General features: G+C 52.1%; 1 protein-coding gene across 1 annotated transcript in view; it reads right to left on the bottom strand.

Moving 5' to 3' along the window:
- Positions 1 to 4,031: 4,031 nt before the first annotated feature.
- The window catches only part of MPHOSPH9 (M-phase phosphoprotein 9), a 36,100-nt gene continuing 26,846 nt past the window's right edge, over positions 4,032 to 13,285 (bottom strand). Inside the window, exons 17-24 of the mRNA XM_090292758.1 lie at positions 12,757 to 12,891; positions 11,696 to 11,871; positions 10,771 to 10,917; positions 9,635 to 9,755; positions 8,763 to 8,866; positions 7,901 to 8,145; positions 7,536 to 7,604; positions 4,032 to 4,711 (exon numbers count right to left, since the gene is read on the bottom strand). Of these exons, the coding sequence (XP_090148884.1) occupies positions 4,610 to 4,711; positions 7,536 to 7,604; positions 7,901 to 8,145; positions 8,763 to 8,866; positions 9,635 to 9,755; positions 10,771 to 10,917; positions 11,696 to 11,871; positions 12,757 to 12,891 (1,099 nt within the window). The 3' untranslated portion in view covers positions 4,032 to 4,609. The remainder of the gene's footprint in view (positions 4,712 to 7,535; positions 7,605 to 7,900; positions 8,146 to 8,762; positions 8,867 to 9,634; positions 9,756 to 10,770; positions 10,918 to 11,695; positions 11,872 to 12,756; positions 12,892 to 13,285) is intronic.

The following is a 13,285-nucleotide window of genomic DNA, read 5'->3' as shown; positions in this document are numbered from 1 at the left end:
AGTCTGTCGGGGGCTTGCTAAGTGCACTCGGGGCGCGGCAGACCCACGGGATTGTCCCTGTCACACAGCTTTTAAAAAATGAAGTTCTACAGGAGCACGAACGAGCTGCCCTAGACCTCGTGCGGCACTGGGGACGGGCGGGCGAGCCAGACTGAAGCCGGGACGCGGCCGCGGGCGGCTGGGTCTGCGGGCCGGGACCAGACGCCCAGCCACAGCATCCGCCATCCGCGGCGCTCCAGGCCAGAAAAGTGGCGGGGGTCATGGCCCCGCGCTCAAGGAGGAGCGGGCAGAGGTTGGGAAACAGCTTCATCCTCAGGTTCCCTACTGGTCAGACTCTCCAACGGGAAACCGAGAAGACCAGGAGGGGACCGGGCGGGATGAATGGGAAAGCAGGCGTGTGGAGATGGAGCAAGGACCCACGTGGTAGCCCCTAAACGGGGTGCACCTAACACCCAGTAGCACGTTCCCCATCACTAAGGACCGCCGTGGGTGGCAGAGAGGAGAGGGGCACCTGCAGGCCCAGGTAAAGCAGGCCGAGATGAGTTCAGGTGAAGTCAGGCCAGGCAAATCCACCTGCCTGGTTACAGTCGGAATTGGAGCCTGAACGGTCCAGGAAGCCACATGGCACAATTAGGCCTCCCACTTGGGTCTGATGGTGATCAGGGACCCTCAGTTCCTTCCCGCCACCAAGAGGAGCCCTAAGACCCACTAAGGAGAGTTTCCGGAGGACCCCCAGATCTGGAGTGAGGCCCTGTGCGGGCTGGAACAGAGCCCTGGGCGATGTCACTGTAACCCTGCCCAGGGATGGCTCTCTACCTAACTTGGCGGACTCAACACCCTTAAAACCCAGGCCCCACAGTCAGCCGGTGCGAATAAATACACGAGACAGTTATATCATTTTTACATTTATTGAGTGCCTGTTTGCGAGAATGAAGAGAGGGCCCCGCTCCCATGGAGCTTACATGCCATTGCCCCGCGAGCGGCGGGGGTTAACACCTGCAGCAAGCGCTGGGCTCTAACCGTCAGCAGCCCTGGAGGAAGCGAGTCTTTCACGGGACTCGTCACTGTTTCAGTGAAATCGTGAAGACGGCATAACTGCCCTTGATGTCTGCGGTCAGGGCAATGGCATGGTACACAATGTCCCGCAAACGCAAACTTATGGCTTGATTCCTCATCTCTGAGAGAGGTCCATCAAAATAAAATGAAAACACAAACCGGGAGGCAAAAGCTTAGGAACATGGGCCCGAAGAAGACAGGTGTAGTTTGCTGTATCATCAAACTGCCACAGAAGCCCTGGGAGGGCAGGAAATTATTGCCTGAAAAACGCGTGCAGTGTAACACCTCTGCCAGGCCCCGTGAGGCTCAGGACCCTGCCTGAGCACGCGGGACGGGCAAACGTGGTTCACCTCGGACTCCCGGGGAGCTCTGGGTGTGCGTTTGTTTTTTAAAGCTTCTTAAAGACTCGCAGCACATGGCACACATTAAAAGTAGTGAAAACTGCTTCTGTGATACCTAAAAATGAAAATTTTTTAAAACGTCGCATTGTACTACATATATATTAGTGCAGAGTTCAGAATTCAAACAGCATTCAGCAAAGCACCTGGCTTTTTTAAGTTACAAAGGGGAACACATTTTGGTGGGTTACCAGACTCTCAACACAGGTCGCCACGCCTGCATTCACCTGACACCCAGCAGGGGCACTTCCTTCACGCAGTCCTGATTCACATGTGTCATCGCGCGATGTCAAATGACAGAACACTCGAAGGACCCGTGACTTTCATTACACTGCCAATATTTTCTAGGAGAACACCCTATACTTGTATCAAATAAGCCCAAAATCACCAAAGATCAAAGTGCCTTCTTTGATCTTACACTCAGCAGGTCAAGTTTATATTAGTTATTTAAAAAAAAAAAAAAAAAACCCACCTGATACCAAAGGTAGTTTATTTAAACTCCAAGGAAGCTCATTTTTTTTTTTTTTTTTTTTTTTTTGCAAAGAGGTGGAAAGAACATCCTAGACCACCTAATAGAAATGTCAATCAATCCAAGGTAGTTTTTAAGTCAGTTGCTTAGGATAAAATCTCCTTTTCTGTTTAAAAAAGTACCACAGTTACTTCAAAAGCCTATTTAACTTGGGATGAGGCTGAAATGTGCTATTTACTGCAAAGTTACAAAGCACCAGGCACTTCACATAAATCTTCCTGAATGGACGCTTCATTCTGTCACTCACTGCTGAGGAAGGCAGGGGTGACCCGGCTCTGCCAGGTCTCCTGTCCCCTGCCGCCCAGGCCTCCGCGTCATTAGAACCTTTATTTTAAGCTACGGGGCTCCTGAGGGAGGAAGGGCATTTTCCTACCTCTGTCGGGGGGGGAGGGGGCTTGTAAGGGAAAAGGGGGCAACTGGGTAAGGGGAGTTAATGACCTGCACTTAGAAAGGCCCTTCACGCAGGTTGGTTGGTTGGTTGGTTTCCTAGCTGCGGCCCAGCCCCCTGGGACAGTGGCTGCCTGCCTGCTTTCAGGTAGAGTGGCTTCTAAGCCTCGTGTTTGTTAAGTTAAACGTCACCAAAGGGAAAGATGGCAGATTTCCCTCAGCTTCCCTCTTCACAGAAACAAAGGAAAAAAGTTTCTTTCTTCAAAAAATAAGTGACTGACACTTCCAGTCTATTACATACTTCAAAAACCAAAGCATATGTTTTCTGGGAGAGGCACAGAAGATGTTTTGATGGGGCTTAATACCTTTCTTGTAATACTAAGCCGAATAGACTAAGAAGATAGCTCCTTGACAAGATAAAACTATAATCTTTCTGAAGCGGCAATTTCTTTAAGAATGCAGGAGGCTTTACAATAAAAGGAAGGAACAAGGAAACAGCCTAGTAATTCTTGGGTTTTTAATGTCATGTATAGGAACGCATCAAAGGGAACATCACCACTAAAGGCGATCCCTTCTTAGGTCTTGAAACAAGCTATATCGGAGCTTTACTGTAACTAGGAGATTAAAAAAAAAAAAAAAAAAGACAAAAAAAATATATATCCCAGCAATGAAGGCACTTGATTCTGCGGGTGAGCAGTTCCGCGCGGGGACAGCTCTGCCCGGTGCCGGGGTGGGAGCTCAGACCGCGCGGGGCCAGCGGACTGCGTGCGTCATACCTACATGCTACTAAGGGCCGCATAAGCGGGAGGAAAAGCTCTCGGAAGTAAACCAAAACCTAAAATCTGCACATTCTCGGGGGGACTCAACCGGGACAGTGTGGGAGGTGCCTGTTCCCCACTGAGCCTGACCATGGGGTCTGCCGGCCACCGGAAAACGGGCCGCTGAGCAGCCTGGATGCGCCGGGCCGCCAGGATGCGCCCTGCAGAGCTGCCCCCGCGCCTGGGCTCCCGCCACGCACTGCCCGCGGAGCGGGGGGGCCTACCCAGGCGGGAGCTGGAGCCCTCTGCACGCACTGCCTCCGCTGGCCTCTCACCCTAACCCGTGTCCTTACCGCCCCCGCCCCCCCCTCCAGGGAGCTTTCCTTCTTGGCAAGGACGGGGTGGAGAGGGGTCGACTGTCCGCGGGAGGACCGGGCCCTGCGGGCACCGGGCATTTCTCACAGCCTCGCTGGGGGCGCCCTGCTGCCGAGGAGGCTGGGGCACAGGGGACATTCCAAACGACAGGCGGCAGGCTGCAGCTGAGCACTACCTGTGACAGAATGGGAAAATCACACCTCTCTCCTGCTTCTTTCCTGACAAATAATGGAGTTTAAGGGAAACCAAACGAGTTAGTGACCCGTGCAGTTTTCACAGCTGTCCAGAGCCCCATGACAGCAGTCCCTCTCTGTATCGCAGTTCCCTTACTGTGGCCTCGCTGCATTGTGGGTTTTTAAAAAATATTATACTTAATTATTTATTGCGGATTTTTCGCTCTATCGCGGGATTCTGCGGTTCTGCATACGTACATTGTTACAGTGACGTGGGTTTAAGAGTGCAGAATACAGGTAAGGTTCCTACTTCACGGGGGCGGGGGGGCGGGTTGGAGCGAAATACCCGCGACAAGGGAGGGAATGCTGTATTTCCAATACTGCCATCCCCACGCAGCTAATATCCGCTCTGCGACCGATGTTTCCAACAGGAATTGCATTATCAGTTTTTAAAACTCAGAACAACTGAAACCCAAGTTATGCTGTAATTGTTTTTGCATTCAGCATGTTATTAGTCTACCATTACAGAAGCTGTTCTGAAGCATTTATTATTTTTTTAAAAAAAGAATCATATTCACAATGTGGGACAATTTACAAAATTGGTGTGCAAAGTTAATTGTAAAAGGATAACACTATTTGTTTAAAAACAAGCTGCCTCCCAGTCACATTTCCTTATTCTTGATATAAACTGGAGACATATACTATTTAAAAATAATACTTTTTAAATAGTAAAATATACAAGAGATTCCTGAGCATAACAAAAATATCTTGAAAATATGGCCATCTGAAGTATAAAAGAGCAGCGGAAAGAAGAGCGTGATTGTAGAACCACGGCGCGAAGGCCTATAAACGGTACAGAACAGCCCGCCTTTTCCCAGGGCGTAACCACACTTTAGTGCAAACAAACGCCTCCACGCTTAACGGCCACGCGCCTCAGAGGTTTGCGGAGGTGCGCAGGACATGGAACTTCTTCAGTGTCATGCGAACTGAGCCCAGCTCTCGGTTAATCCTTTCCAAACGGTCTTCCAGGGCCTCCTAGGCAGAAATAACGGGAACAACTGAATTAGAATCCCACGTCAAGTCCGCTGGTCCCACGATCACCAGCAAGCTGGCCTTGCTTTTAGCAAAAGAATAATTTCAACATGAAAATCTAGCATTTTGTTTTTCACACAAACCATCTACATTCTGATTTATCTTAAACCGCACAATGTGGACCTTTCCAACTGGCCCAGGTAACTCCGGCACCAGGACTATCCTCCGTACATTGAGAATGTGGGGGCTCTAGCGACAGCGGCACAGCCGACCGCGGGGAGCCTGAACTTCGCCGCACTGAGTGTGGGAGAGGCCTCTCACGGGAACTAACACGTCTGACCGGTGCCAGGCCCCACGTGCACACACGTCAGATCCCTTTCTTCTCACAAAAATGTCAAAGTAAACGGAAAACAACATCCGGAGGAGACCTTACCAAGGAACAGAGGTTTCACAATGAATCAGCGTAACAACTGTGGTTTTTAAATAAATAGTACCTGGAATATATACGTGGGGGGAACAAAAAAACAAACCAAAAACCCAGACTTATCTTCTGGCAGGCAGGCCCCTTGCAGTACAGGCTTCCCCTGCTAGGTGAGGGTTCTGGGAACCCGTCTGGATCAGCGCGCCAGCTGGTGGTGGTGTGAGAGGCTGCGTTTGGCTTCAGTGAAATTTTTTTTGAGGACTGAACGCATTTGCCCATTTCATGATGGGTGATTTATGAGCGCAGCTGCCCACACTGCAAGTATTCAGCAGTTTTTGACCAAAAGAACAGCATGACCCTCATCCCCACCCTCCCTATTCACCCGATTTTGCCCCGAGCAACTTATTTTTCTTTCTCTGATGAAAGAGGTCCTCAAAGGGAAATGTCTTGCTGATGCGGAAAAGGTGAAACAAAAAAATGCAGAAGCACTAAAAGGCATCACGGCTGACGCGGTCAAACTGTCGTGAGCTGAGGAAACAGGCCCCAGTGGGTGTGGTGTGCTGCACCAATGGAGAGTGTTTTGAAGGGGGCTGAGGTTTAAACATGTGAGAAAAAATACACAGTTCCTATAAATAAAGTCCTGTGGGTTTTTTTTTTTTGGCCCCCCTCCCTTGTATTTATCATTTTAGACACTTTATTCAGTATTAACTCCAAAGGTATCCTGAAATAAAACTTAAATGTTTCTCTTTACCAATTTAGATATAAAAGGGCGACCTGTTCCTTGCAGTATTCAGCAGACAGATGAGCAAAAAAAAGAAATAATGACTATTCCTCTTCCCTGGTTTTTACTGCAGCTATGCTCACCATTTTTAAGAAAAATTAAAACAGAATGTAACTCTGGGCTTCAAAGTGTTTTTCCACTGAACCTGTCTTGCTGTGAAACAGCTACCCTGACTGGGTGACTCAGTGGGCTGGGTGCTGTCCTGCAAATCGAAAGGTCACCCGTTCCATTCCTGATTCCCAGTCAGGGCCCAGGCCTGGGTTTAGGGCCAGGTCCCTGGTTGGGGGCCTGCGAGAAGCAACCGATTGATGTTTCTCTCCTGCACTGTCTCCCTCCCTTCCCCCCTCTCTAAAAATAAGTAAAAATCTTTTTTAAAAAAAGAGAAGTATCTTTCTACAACATTGTTTTAAATTAAGTGCGACACCGCATCATAGATGTACCATATTTAACCAAGAATCTTTCAGCAGGAACTCACGTGACTTCTAATTTATAAGTCATAAATTAGGCTGCAATAAATACTCTTAAATATACCTCCTTGGGTATACCTGTAAAATTCTAGAGACCTGACTAGCTGTCAAGCTGTACTCCAGAGAGTCTGTGACGATTTCTGCTTCCACCGCAGGAATGCACTTGTCCCCGTGCAGGGGCTGTGTTTAAAACATACCTGCCAGTGTCAATGCTTTTGTTTAAATGTGCGTTGTTTTTTATTCACTGCCGAGGCTGCCCATTTTCATCTCTGTGCCCAGTTACACGGCTTCGCTTGTGAATCAGAGCTATGCATCCTCTCTGCCCCTCTGGCCGCCCTGCCCTCCTGCCGCCCTGCCAGAGCTTTGACAAATACGTATGAACAAAACACGCGTGCCCTTCAAGTCCGATTTTAAGTTCATGATCACTATAAAAATAGATTAAACAAATGTTTCAGACAGATTTAGAATCAGCGTATCAACAATTTTTTCCTTCTGCTTTCCCAGTAAACTATTTTAAGAAGAGTTTCATGTGTTGAGTCTTACAAATTATTGAATAAAAACTTTCAGAACAGCAAAAACAATAAAAGGACTTAAAGTCAGAAAAAAAGGGCAGTTGGGACCACAGGCCCGAGGAAAAGACCCCGCTGCTTTGTGCCTTTCTTTCCTTCTGCTGGCACAGATTCTGGAAAGGCACTTTCCCTGACGCTAAGGCACTAGAAGCCAGGACGTGCAGTTGCGTAAGAGACATATAGTCGCTGCTAAGTTTAAAATGTTACAAAAAGAACAGGATTAAAATGCCCCGCGGCTTCACGCGTTTTAATTCCCCTGGAAAAGCCGCGGACCACACTCGGTCCTGCTCCGTCGGGACTCACATCTCCCGCCCCCGCGGCTGTGCCACCTGCTCCCGAGTCCGCGTCTCAGGAGCTTATATAAGGGCCTGAGCACCTCTCTCTTGACGTGAAAGGTAAGATCGGTTTTCTCCCCGAAAGCTAGCACGCAGCTGTGAAATGCGCTATGATCGGCCCTTCCTACGAGGCTCGCGGTCCGGACCGCCCGCTTCAGCGCGCCCGCAGCCCGCAACGGAGGACCGCCATCCCGGAGGGACGGCCGGCGGGGGCCAGGGCCGGGAGGCGGGGGACCCCAGCTGAGGCGCCTCACCTGGCGCAGCCGTGTCTGCAGGGCGACGCGTCCTCCCGGGGACGGCATCCGGCTCAGGGCGGCCTCGATCTGCCAACACAAGAACAGTTCCCGTGAAACCAGAGGGTTCTCCCCACGGGCGGCGGGGCTGCAACACAGAGCGGAAGGCGATGACTTCAGCCGCCCCTTGCCTTGGCCGCCTGGTGTCCCCCCGAGTCCCCGCTGCGATCACAGGGAGCGACGGCCCGGCTCACGCACGGGCAGCTTCGGTGTGAAACTCACAGCAACTTCCTGGGTGGGTCTGACCCACGGACTCCCTCCTGACTATTCCTTAGACACAAGCATGAAGCTCAGAAAAGAAATTTTTTAAATTTTTTTGTCTTTACCTGGTCTTTCTCTTTTGTAAGTTCATCAAAAAACCGTTCCGTTTCGGCCAGGGTCCTGATCTTCGCCGTGTACTCGAAGTCCTGGGCGCGCGCGGCGGGGCCCGGGCGGCACTGCTCGCAGCTGCCCGCGCCCATCTTCCCGCCGGTGGCCCTCCCGGGGGCGGCCCGCGCCCCGCCCGGCACCGGCTCGGGGGCGGGGTTATGCTCGCCGAGGACGTCCGTGGCTTTTTCTGAATATTTTTGTTCTGTCCGAGAGAAGAGAAACTTTCCATTTCTTGCCCGGTGTCCTCATAGCCTGCTCCCGCACTCAGGAAGTCCCCCAACCTCCCTCTCTGGGAACGGCTGCTACAGGGCCGCCGTGGGACGGAGAGAGACATATTCAACCGCGTTTACTCGGTGCCTCTTCTCCCCAGAATTGTAAACGCTTAGCCCCGCGGGACGACCTTCCCCGAGTGCGCGCGGGCGGGCTTCCTGTAACCTTCAGTGAGCTTGCAAAAAAAGTTTAAACATGGAGCAGCACATTCCCTCCAACACTAAGAGCTGCCACATTAGGGGCCGACCTGCGTGATTTCACATATGTCAGCCTAACATTATTCAAACTTAAAGAAAAAAGAAAGCACTGCCCAGAGCCTCAGCGTGAAAGCCAGAGGAACGTGAAGACCGAAGCGGAGCAGGGAGGCCGCGCTCCGGGCCGCGCCCCCCCGCCGGGCATCGCCCCCAGCCCCCAGGCCGCGCACTGTCAGGGGCCTGGCCACCAGCACCGCAGCGCAGGACGGGACAGCATTAGGACCTCAGAGAGAGACCAGATGCTCGCCAAACGAATGACTGAAAGCAAAGCAAATAATTTCTCAGGAAACGCTACCTTCTGCGTCATCTAGAGGAAGAAACTGGAGGTGTTTTCTTGGGTTGGTGCGTTGCGATGCAGACACAGGAACAGTATCTAAATCATCCAAAAGTATATCAAATCTATTGAATGAAGCAAGTTACTCGTGAGAAAAACCGAAAACTGACCTTCCCTATTGCCATTAGAAAGATGAGCAGGCATCCTGGGAACTCACACATGGATATATTTTTTTAGCAAGACCGCCCGTCACATCATTTTCTAAACTGTAGGTCAGTGTGTGTTTTCTAATACAAAAGGGGAGCTCCACGCGGGAGACTTGCAGCACTGACCCGCCTTTACCCTGCACGGCAGCCTCACGAGATCAGCAGGCAGGCACGCCGGCCCCGCTTCACAGAGGGAGACACCGAGGCCCACTGCACCTGAGTCGTTTCTCCAGGGCCCGTGGGGCTGGGTGGCAGGGGTCAGTGGTTGCGCCCGCCCCTGCCCCCTCCCCCCCGCCCGGGGCCCACGTTTCTCAGGAGCCTCAGTACACTGACATGCAGCCCCAGGCCACACCAGGACAGCCCGCGTTCTTGTGGGAATGGCTCAAAAACGTCCCTGTGTCAGAACCCTTTCCAGGAAAACAAGGACTCATCATTCTGCGTCTGAAAGCTGGAAGGCAGGGGCGCTGGGACAGCATTTAAATTTAGGGGTAGCCGTTTACACAGACAGTTACAGACTGTTTCCATGCATTAGAGTATTTTTCATTTTTAGTATGACAGTCACTGATAGGATTTAAATCCAGAGAGTTCCCATTAACTGAAAAATTAATGATAGCTAGAGGCATAAATTGACATTTAAAAACAAATCAATAATATACCTATTTTGTTCTACAACTTTAGAGAACTTACCGAATCGGACTGCCCTCCGCTTTGCTGAGGAGGTGGCTAAATCCTGGGGACAGGTTTTCTTTAGGGGACCGCTTGGGACTATAAGCCACAGCCACTGGCGTCAACATGATCTCTCGTTTTGCTGCAGGAGAAAATGGAGAGGGGCGATTCTCCTCCTTCTGTGTAATACACACGGTGCACTGCCAGAACACACACTTCCTTTCTCGACACTTTCTTCCTAACTTTCAAAGAAATACAATTTCACCCTGGCTGGTGTGGCTCAGGGGACTGAGCACTGGTCAGCAAACCGAAGGGTCGCTGGTTCGATTCCCAGTCAGGGCACAGGCCTGGGTTGCGGGCCAGGTCCCGGGTTGGGGGCCTGTGAGCAGCTGATCAGTGGTTCTCTCTCTCACATGTTTCTCTCCCTTTCTCCTTTCCCTTTTCCTCTCTCTAAAAATAAATTTTAAAAAAACCTTTAAAAACTATTATTAAAAAAAAGAAATATAATTTCATTGAAAAAATGTTTTGAAAGATAAGTAAGAGTATAAAAAATAAAACTAAAATAATCCATAGCCCTCAGAGCCCGACGGAACCGCTGCCCGCAGCCTCGTGAGCAGGACCGGACCTCCGCCCTCTGACTCAGAACTGGTTTTGCAGGATTTTGGAAGAGACAGAAATAAGACGGAAACGCCAGAGCCCTTGTGACCTTTCCTGTAACAGTCACAGGAGTCATCGCAGCTGTTAGCAAGATGAAAACTGAGGGTATAAAGCCCAGTGTTGAAGCTCTACAACCATCCCCGGCATCGACTAAAGAAAGAGGTGACTGGTGCAGAGGAGCCTTAGGTAAACACTTGAACAGAGGCACCTTTTTGCAGGCTTTGGACTAATGTTCAATTAGACAGTCGTTCACGACTCAAGAACTGAAATGGTATTAGGTGCAAAAATGTGCTGGACACACCCAAAGTCTCACTCAACAAACGGACTGTTTTCTCAGCTACAGTCACAGTATCTGTGCAGTCCGACAGCGTTGGTCACATTTGGGGACCCTGCACTCAGAGCCCTCTCCTGGGTGTGCGGGCGGGCGCCACGGGACAGGGAAGGCCAGCGTGCAAGGCTGACGGGCCCCTCTGGGCCGGCGGGCGACCTCTGACTCTTACTTGGAGCGCTGGCCTTGCGGTTGGAAGGCGGTAGAGATGAGGACCTCGGTGAGGCCGAAGCGACCCTCTTCTGTCTCTGCTGGGCGCACTTCTCTGGGGAACGGCTTGCGCCGGCAGACGTTTCCGTTTGCGGAGGAGCCACTAGCTCTGCGCGGCAAAGGTAAGAAAATCAGACAAGACAAACCCAGCATCATGCATCTGCCTTCACGAACAGCAGGCGCACCCAGCAAGCGACGCTTCTCCCCGCGGAGGTTACGACCGTTGGCAGGGACACCAGGAGAACCAGAAAGTGCCTGATGAAGAAAACTGTGGGCATTTATAACACACCCACTCTGGGTCCCTGTTTACAACTAGCATTCAAGGTGATTTTTAAAGAGTTTATTTTTAGAAAGCAGGTCACTAATTTATTTACTAGGAGATGCGCCTTCAGATGCAACCGCAAACATGCCACCGAGCGCCGCGCAGGCCGGACCCCGTGGGCGGACAGCGAAACGACAGAGCAAAGGCGCTCTTGTCCTGCCAGCAGATGCGTGGGAGCCTGGAGAGGGGGCCGCAGGAGTGTCCCCTCTCACTTAATGAAAACCAGGCGTCTGTCACAGCTGTTTGATATAACACAAGCGGATGTAGAAATTCTCCAAACAGCCTTAAGAATGCCACCGAAATCTTGACCAATCAGAATGTAACAGGTAATCTGCTTTCATAAAAGGTACATGTTATGCCCTGACTGTGAGAAATTATTCACTAGGGGACTCGATTATAATGTATAAAATGGAGCTGAAGCAGCAATAAAATAAAATAAACTTTTAATTTCATTACGTGGGGAATTCCATTTTAAAGAAGGTAATACAATTGGGGGGAAGGGAATATACCCACATACCTATAGTTTGGATATATATCCATACCAGACACGGAATAAAACACTTACTATTTGAAAAGTCCTCCTTCTCGGTCTGTGTGCCCCAGTTTTTAAATATTTTTTCTTCCTCAAGGTCTTTTAAAGCTCTCATGATGGGTGCGTCTGAAGTCTCTCTCTGCTTTTTCATCAGTGAGTTTGCTGAAGAAGCTCCAGATGAGGAATCCTTTTCCGGAGGAGACCGGCACCTTGGGTGACAACGGGGAGACACACAGCGCTGTGGGCCGGACACCGGCCCCTCCCCCACGGCGGAGCCCCAGCGCTCAGCGGGCGTGTCTGCACGTGGGGCCTCTGGGGCTGACTAGGTCAGATGACATCAAGAGGGATGGGTCAGTGCCCCGAGGAAGAGGCCAGATCTCTCTTTCTCTCTCTCTCTCTCTCTCTCTCTCTCTCTCTCTCTCTCTCTCTCTCGCTCCCCCTGCCCCTCCCTCCCCTCCTCCCTGCACCAAGGAAGGGCCAAGCGAGGACACAGCCAGGAGGTGGCCCGCACGGAGCTCCCGGCTGCGCAGGCACCGAGACCTCAGCCCTCAACCTCTAGAACGGTAGGAAACGGAGGTGTGTTGCGTAAGCACCCGGCCTCAGTCACCTGTCACAGCAGCCCGAGCTGGGACACACAGGCCACGGGGGTGGTTGGGGGCATGACAAGAGGGTTGACAGTGACACCCGCAGGGGCTGTGTTGGCTTTATCCCGCCGACAAAACGGGACCTGCGGGGACTGCCCAGGCTTCCCATCCTTCTCACACCCCAGCACGTGAGAGACACTCCTGCCACAGCGCCCTGGAGCACACAGAGGAGGCTGCTCGTGGGGACCCAGGCTGGCAGGGCGCACGGACTGACATCTGCCCCGGCCGCCGGCCCAGGGTGGCACCCCGCGTGCCGGGAGCGCCGAACGGGGTCAGCTCTGCACAGCCTGCGAGGGTGAGCTCCCCAGAAGGCGCCCGTCCTTCTGAGTGAAGTAAAAATCAGGTCCTTAAACCTGAGACACTGAGGAGCTAAGGAGGCGGCTTTCTGTCCTCCTGAAATCTCTAGGAAACGCGGCCGCCCCTGGGCGTGACCTTGGCCAGTGACCTCACCCCGCAGCGCAGCCTTCCTCCCGCTGCTCGGCCGCCGTCCTGTCTTGGGGGTCCAGGGGCTGGCCCGTGAAGATGGAGTACTCCGCCCCCGGGATCAGCCACTTGCGCCTGCTGACGTCCGAGGTGGCCAGTGTGCTGTGAGGAAGAGGGGGTTCTGGGCGTCACAGACTGGACGTCACCGGCTCTGGGAGACAACTCCCACGCGTGCACGGTTTGGAGACTGAGCTGCGCCGGTCTTCCCGCGTCTGCCCCTCGCGGCTCCACGCTTCCCCGCCAGCCCGCGGCCTCGGGGCTGGGCAGGGGCCCGGCCCGGTACTGAGGACAGTTTCCTGCCGAAATGAAGCATCTTCTCTCTGCCCCGCCCCCTCCAGGAGCCACTGGCCACAAACGGCTACTGGACACTTGAGACGGGCCAGTAAGACAAGAACTCATTTCAAACGGCTTTTCGTTTTAATGAGTTGACTGGTCGCGGGCCAGACATGGGAACCCGTCCCATTTGCCCGCGTCCCAGGCAAGGCTGCACGACCAG

The sequence above is a fragment of the Furipterus horrens genome, unplaced genomic scaffold (genome assembly GCF_987537825.1).
Source record: "Furipterus horrens unplaced genomic scaffold, mFurHor1.1.pri manual_scaffold_11, whole genome shotgun sequence".
Taxonomy (NCBI): Eukaryota; Metazoa; Chordata; class Mammalia; order Chiroptera; family Furipteridae; genus Furipterus; species Furipterus horrens.
The sequence above is the reverse complement of the archived record's forward strand: the minus strand, read 5'-3'. Positions and strand labels throughout refer to the sequence as shown.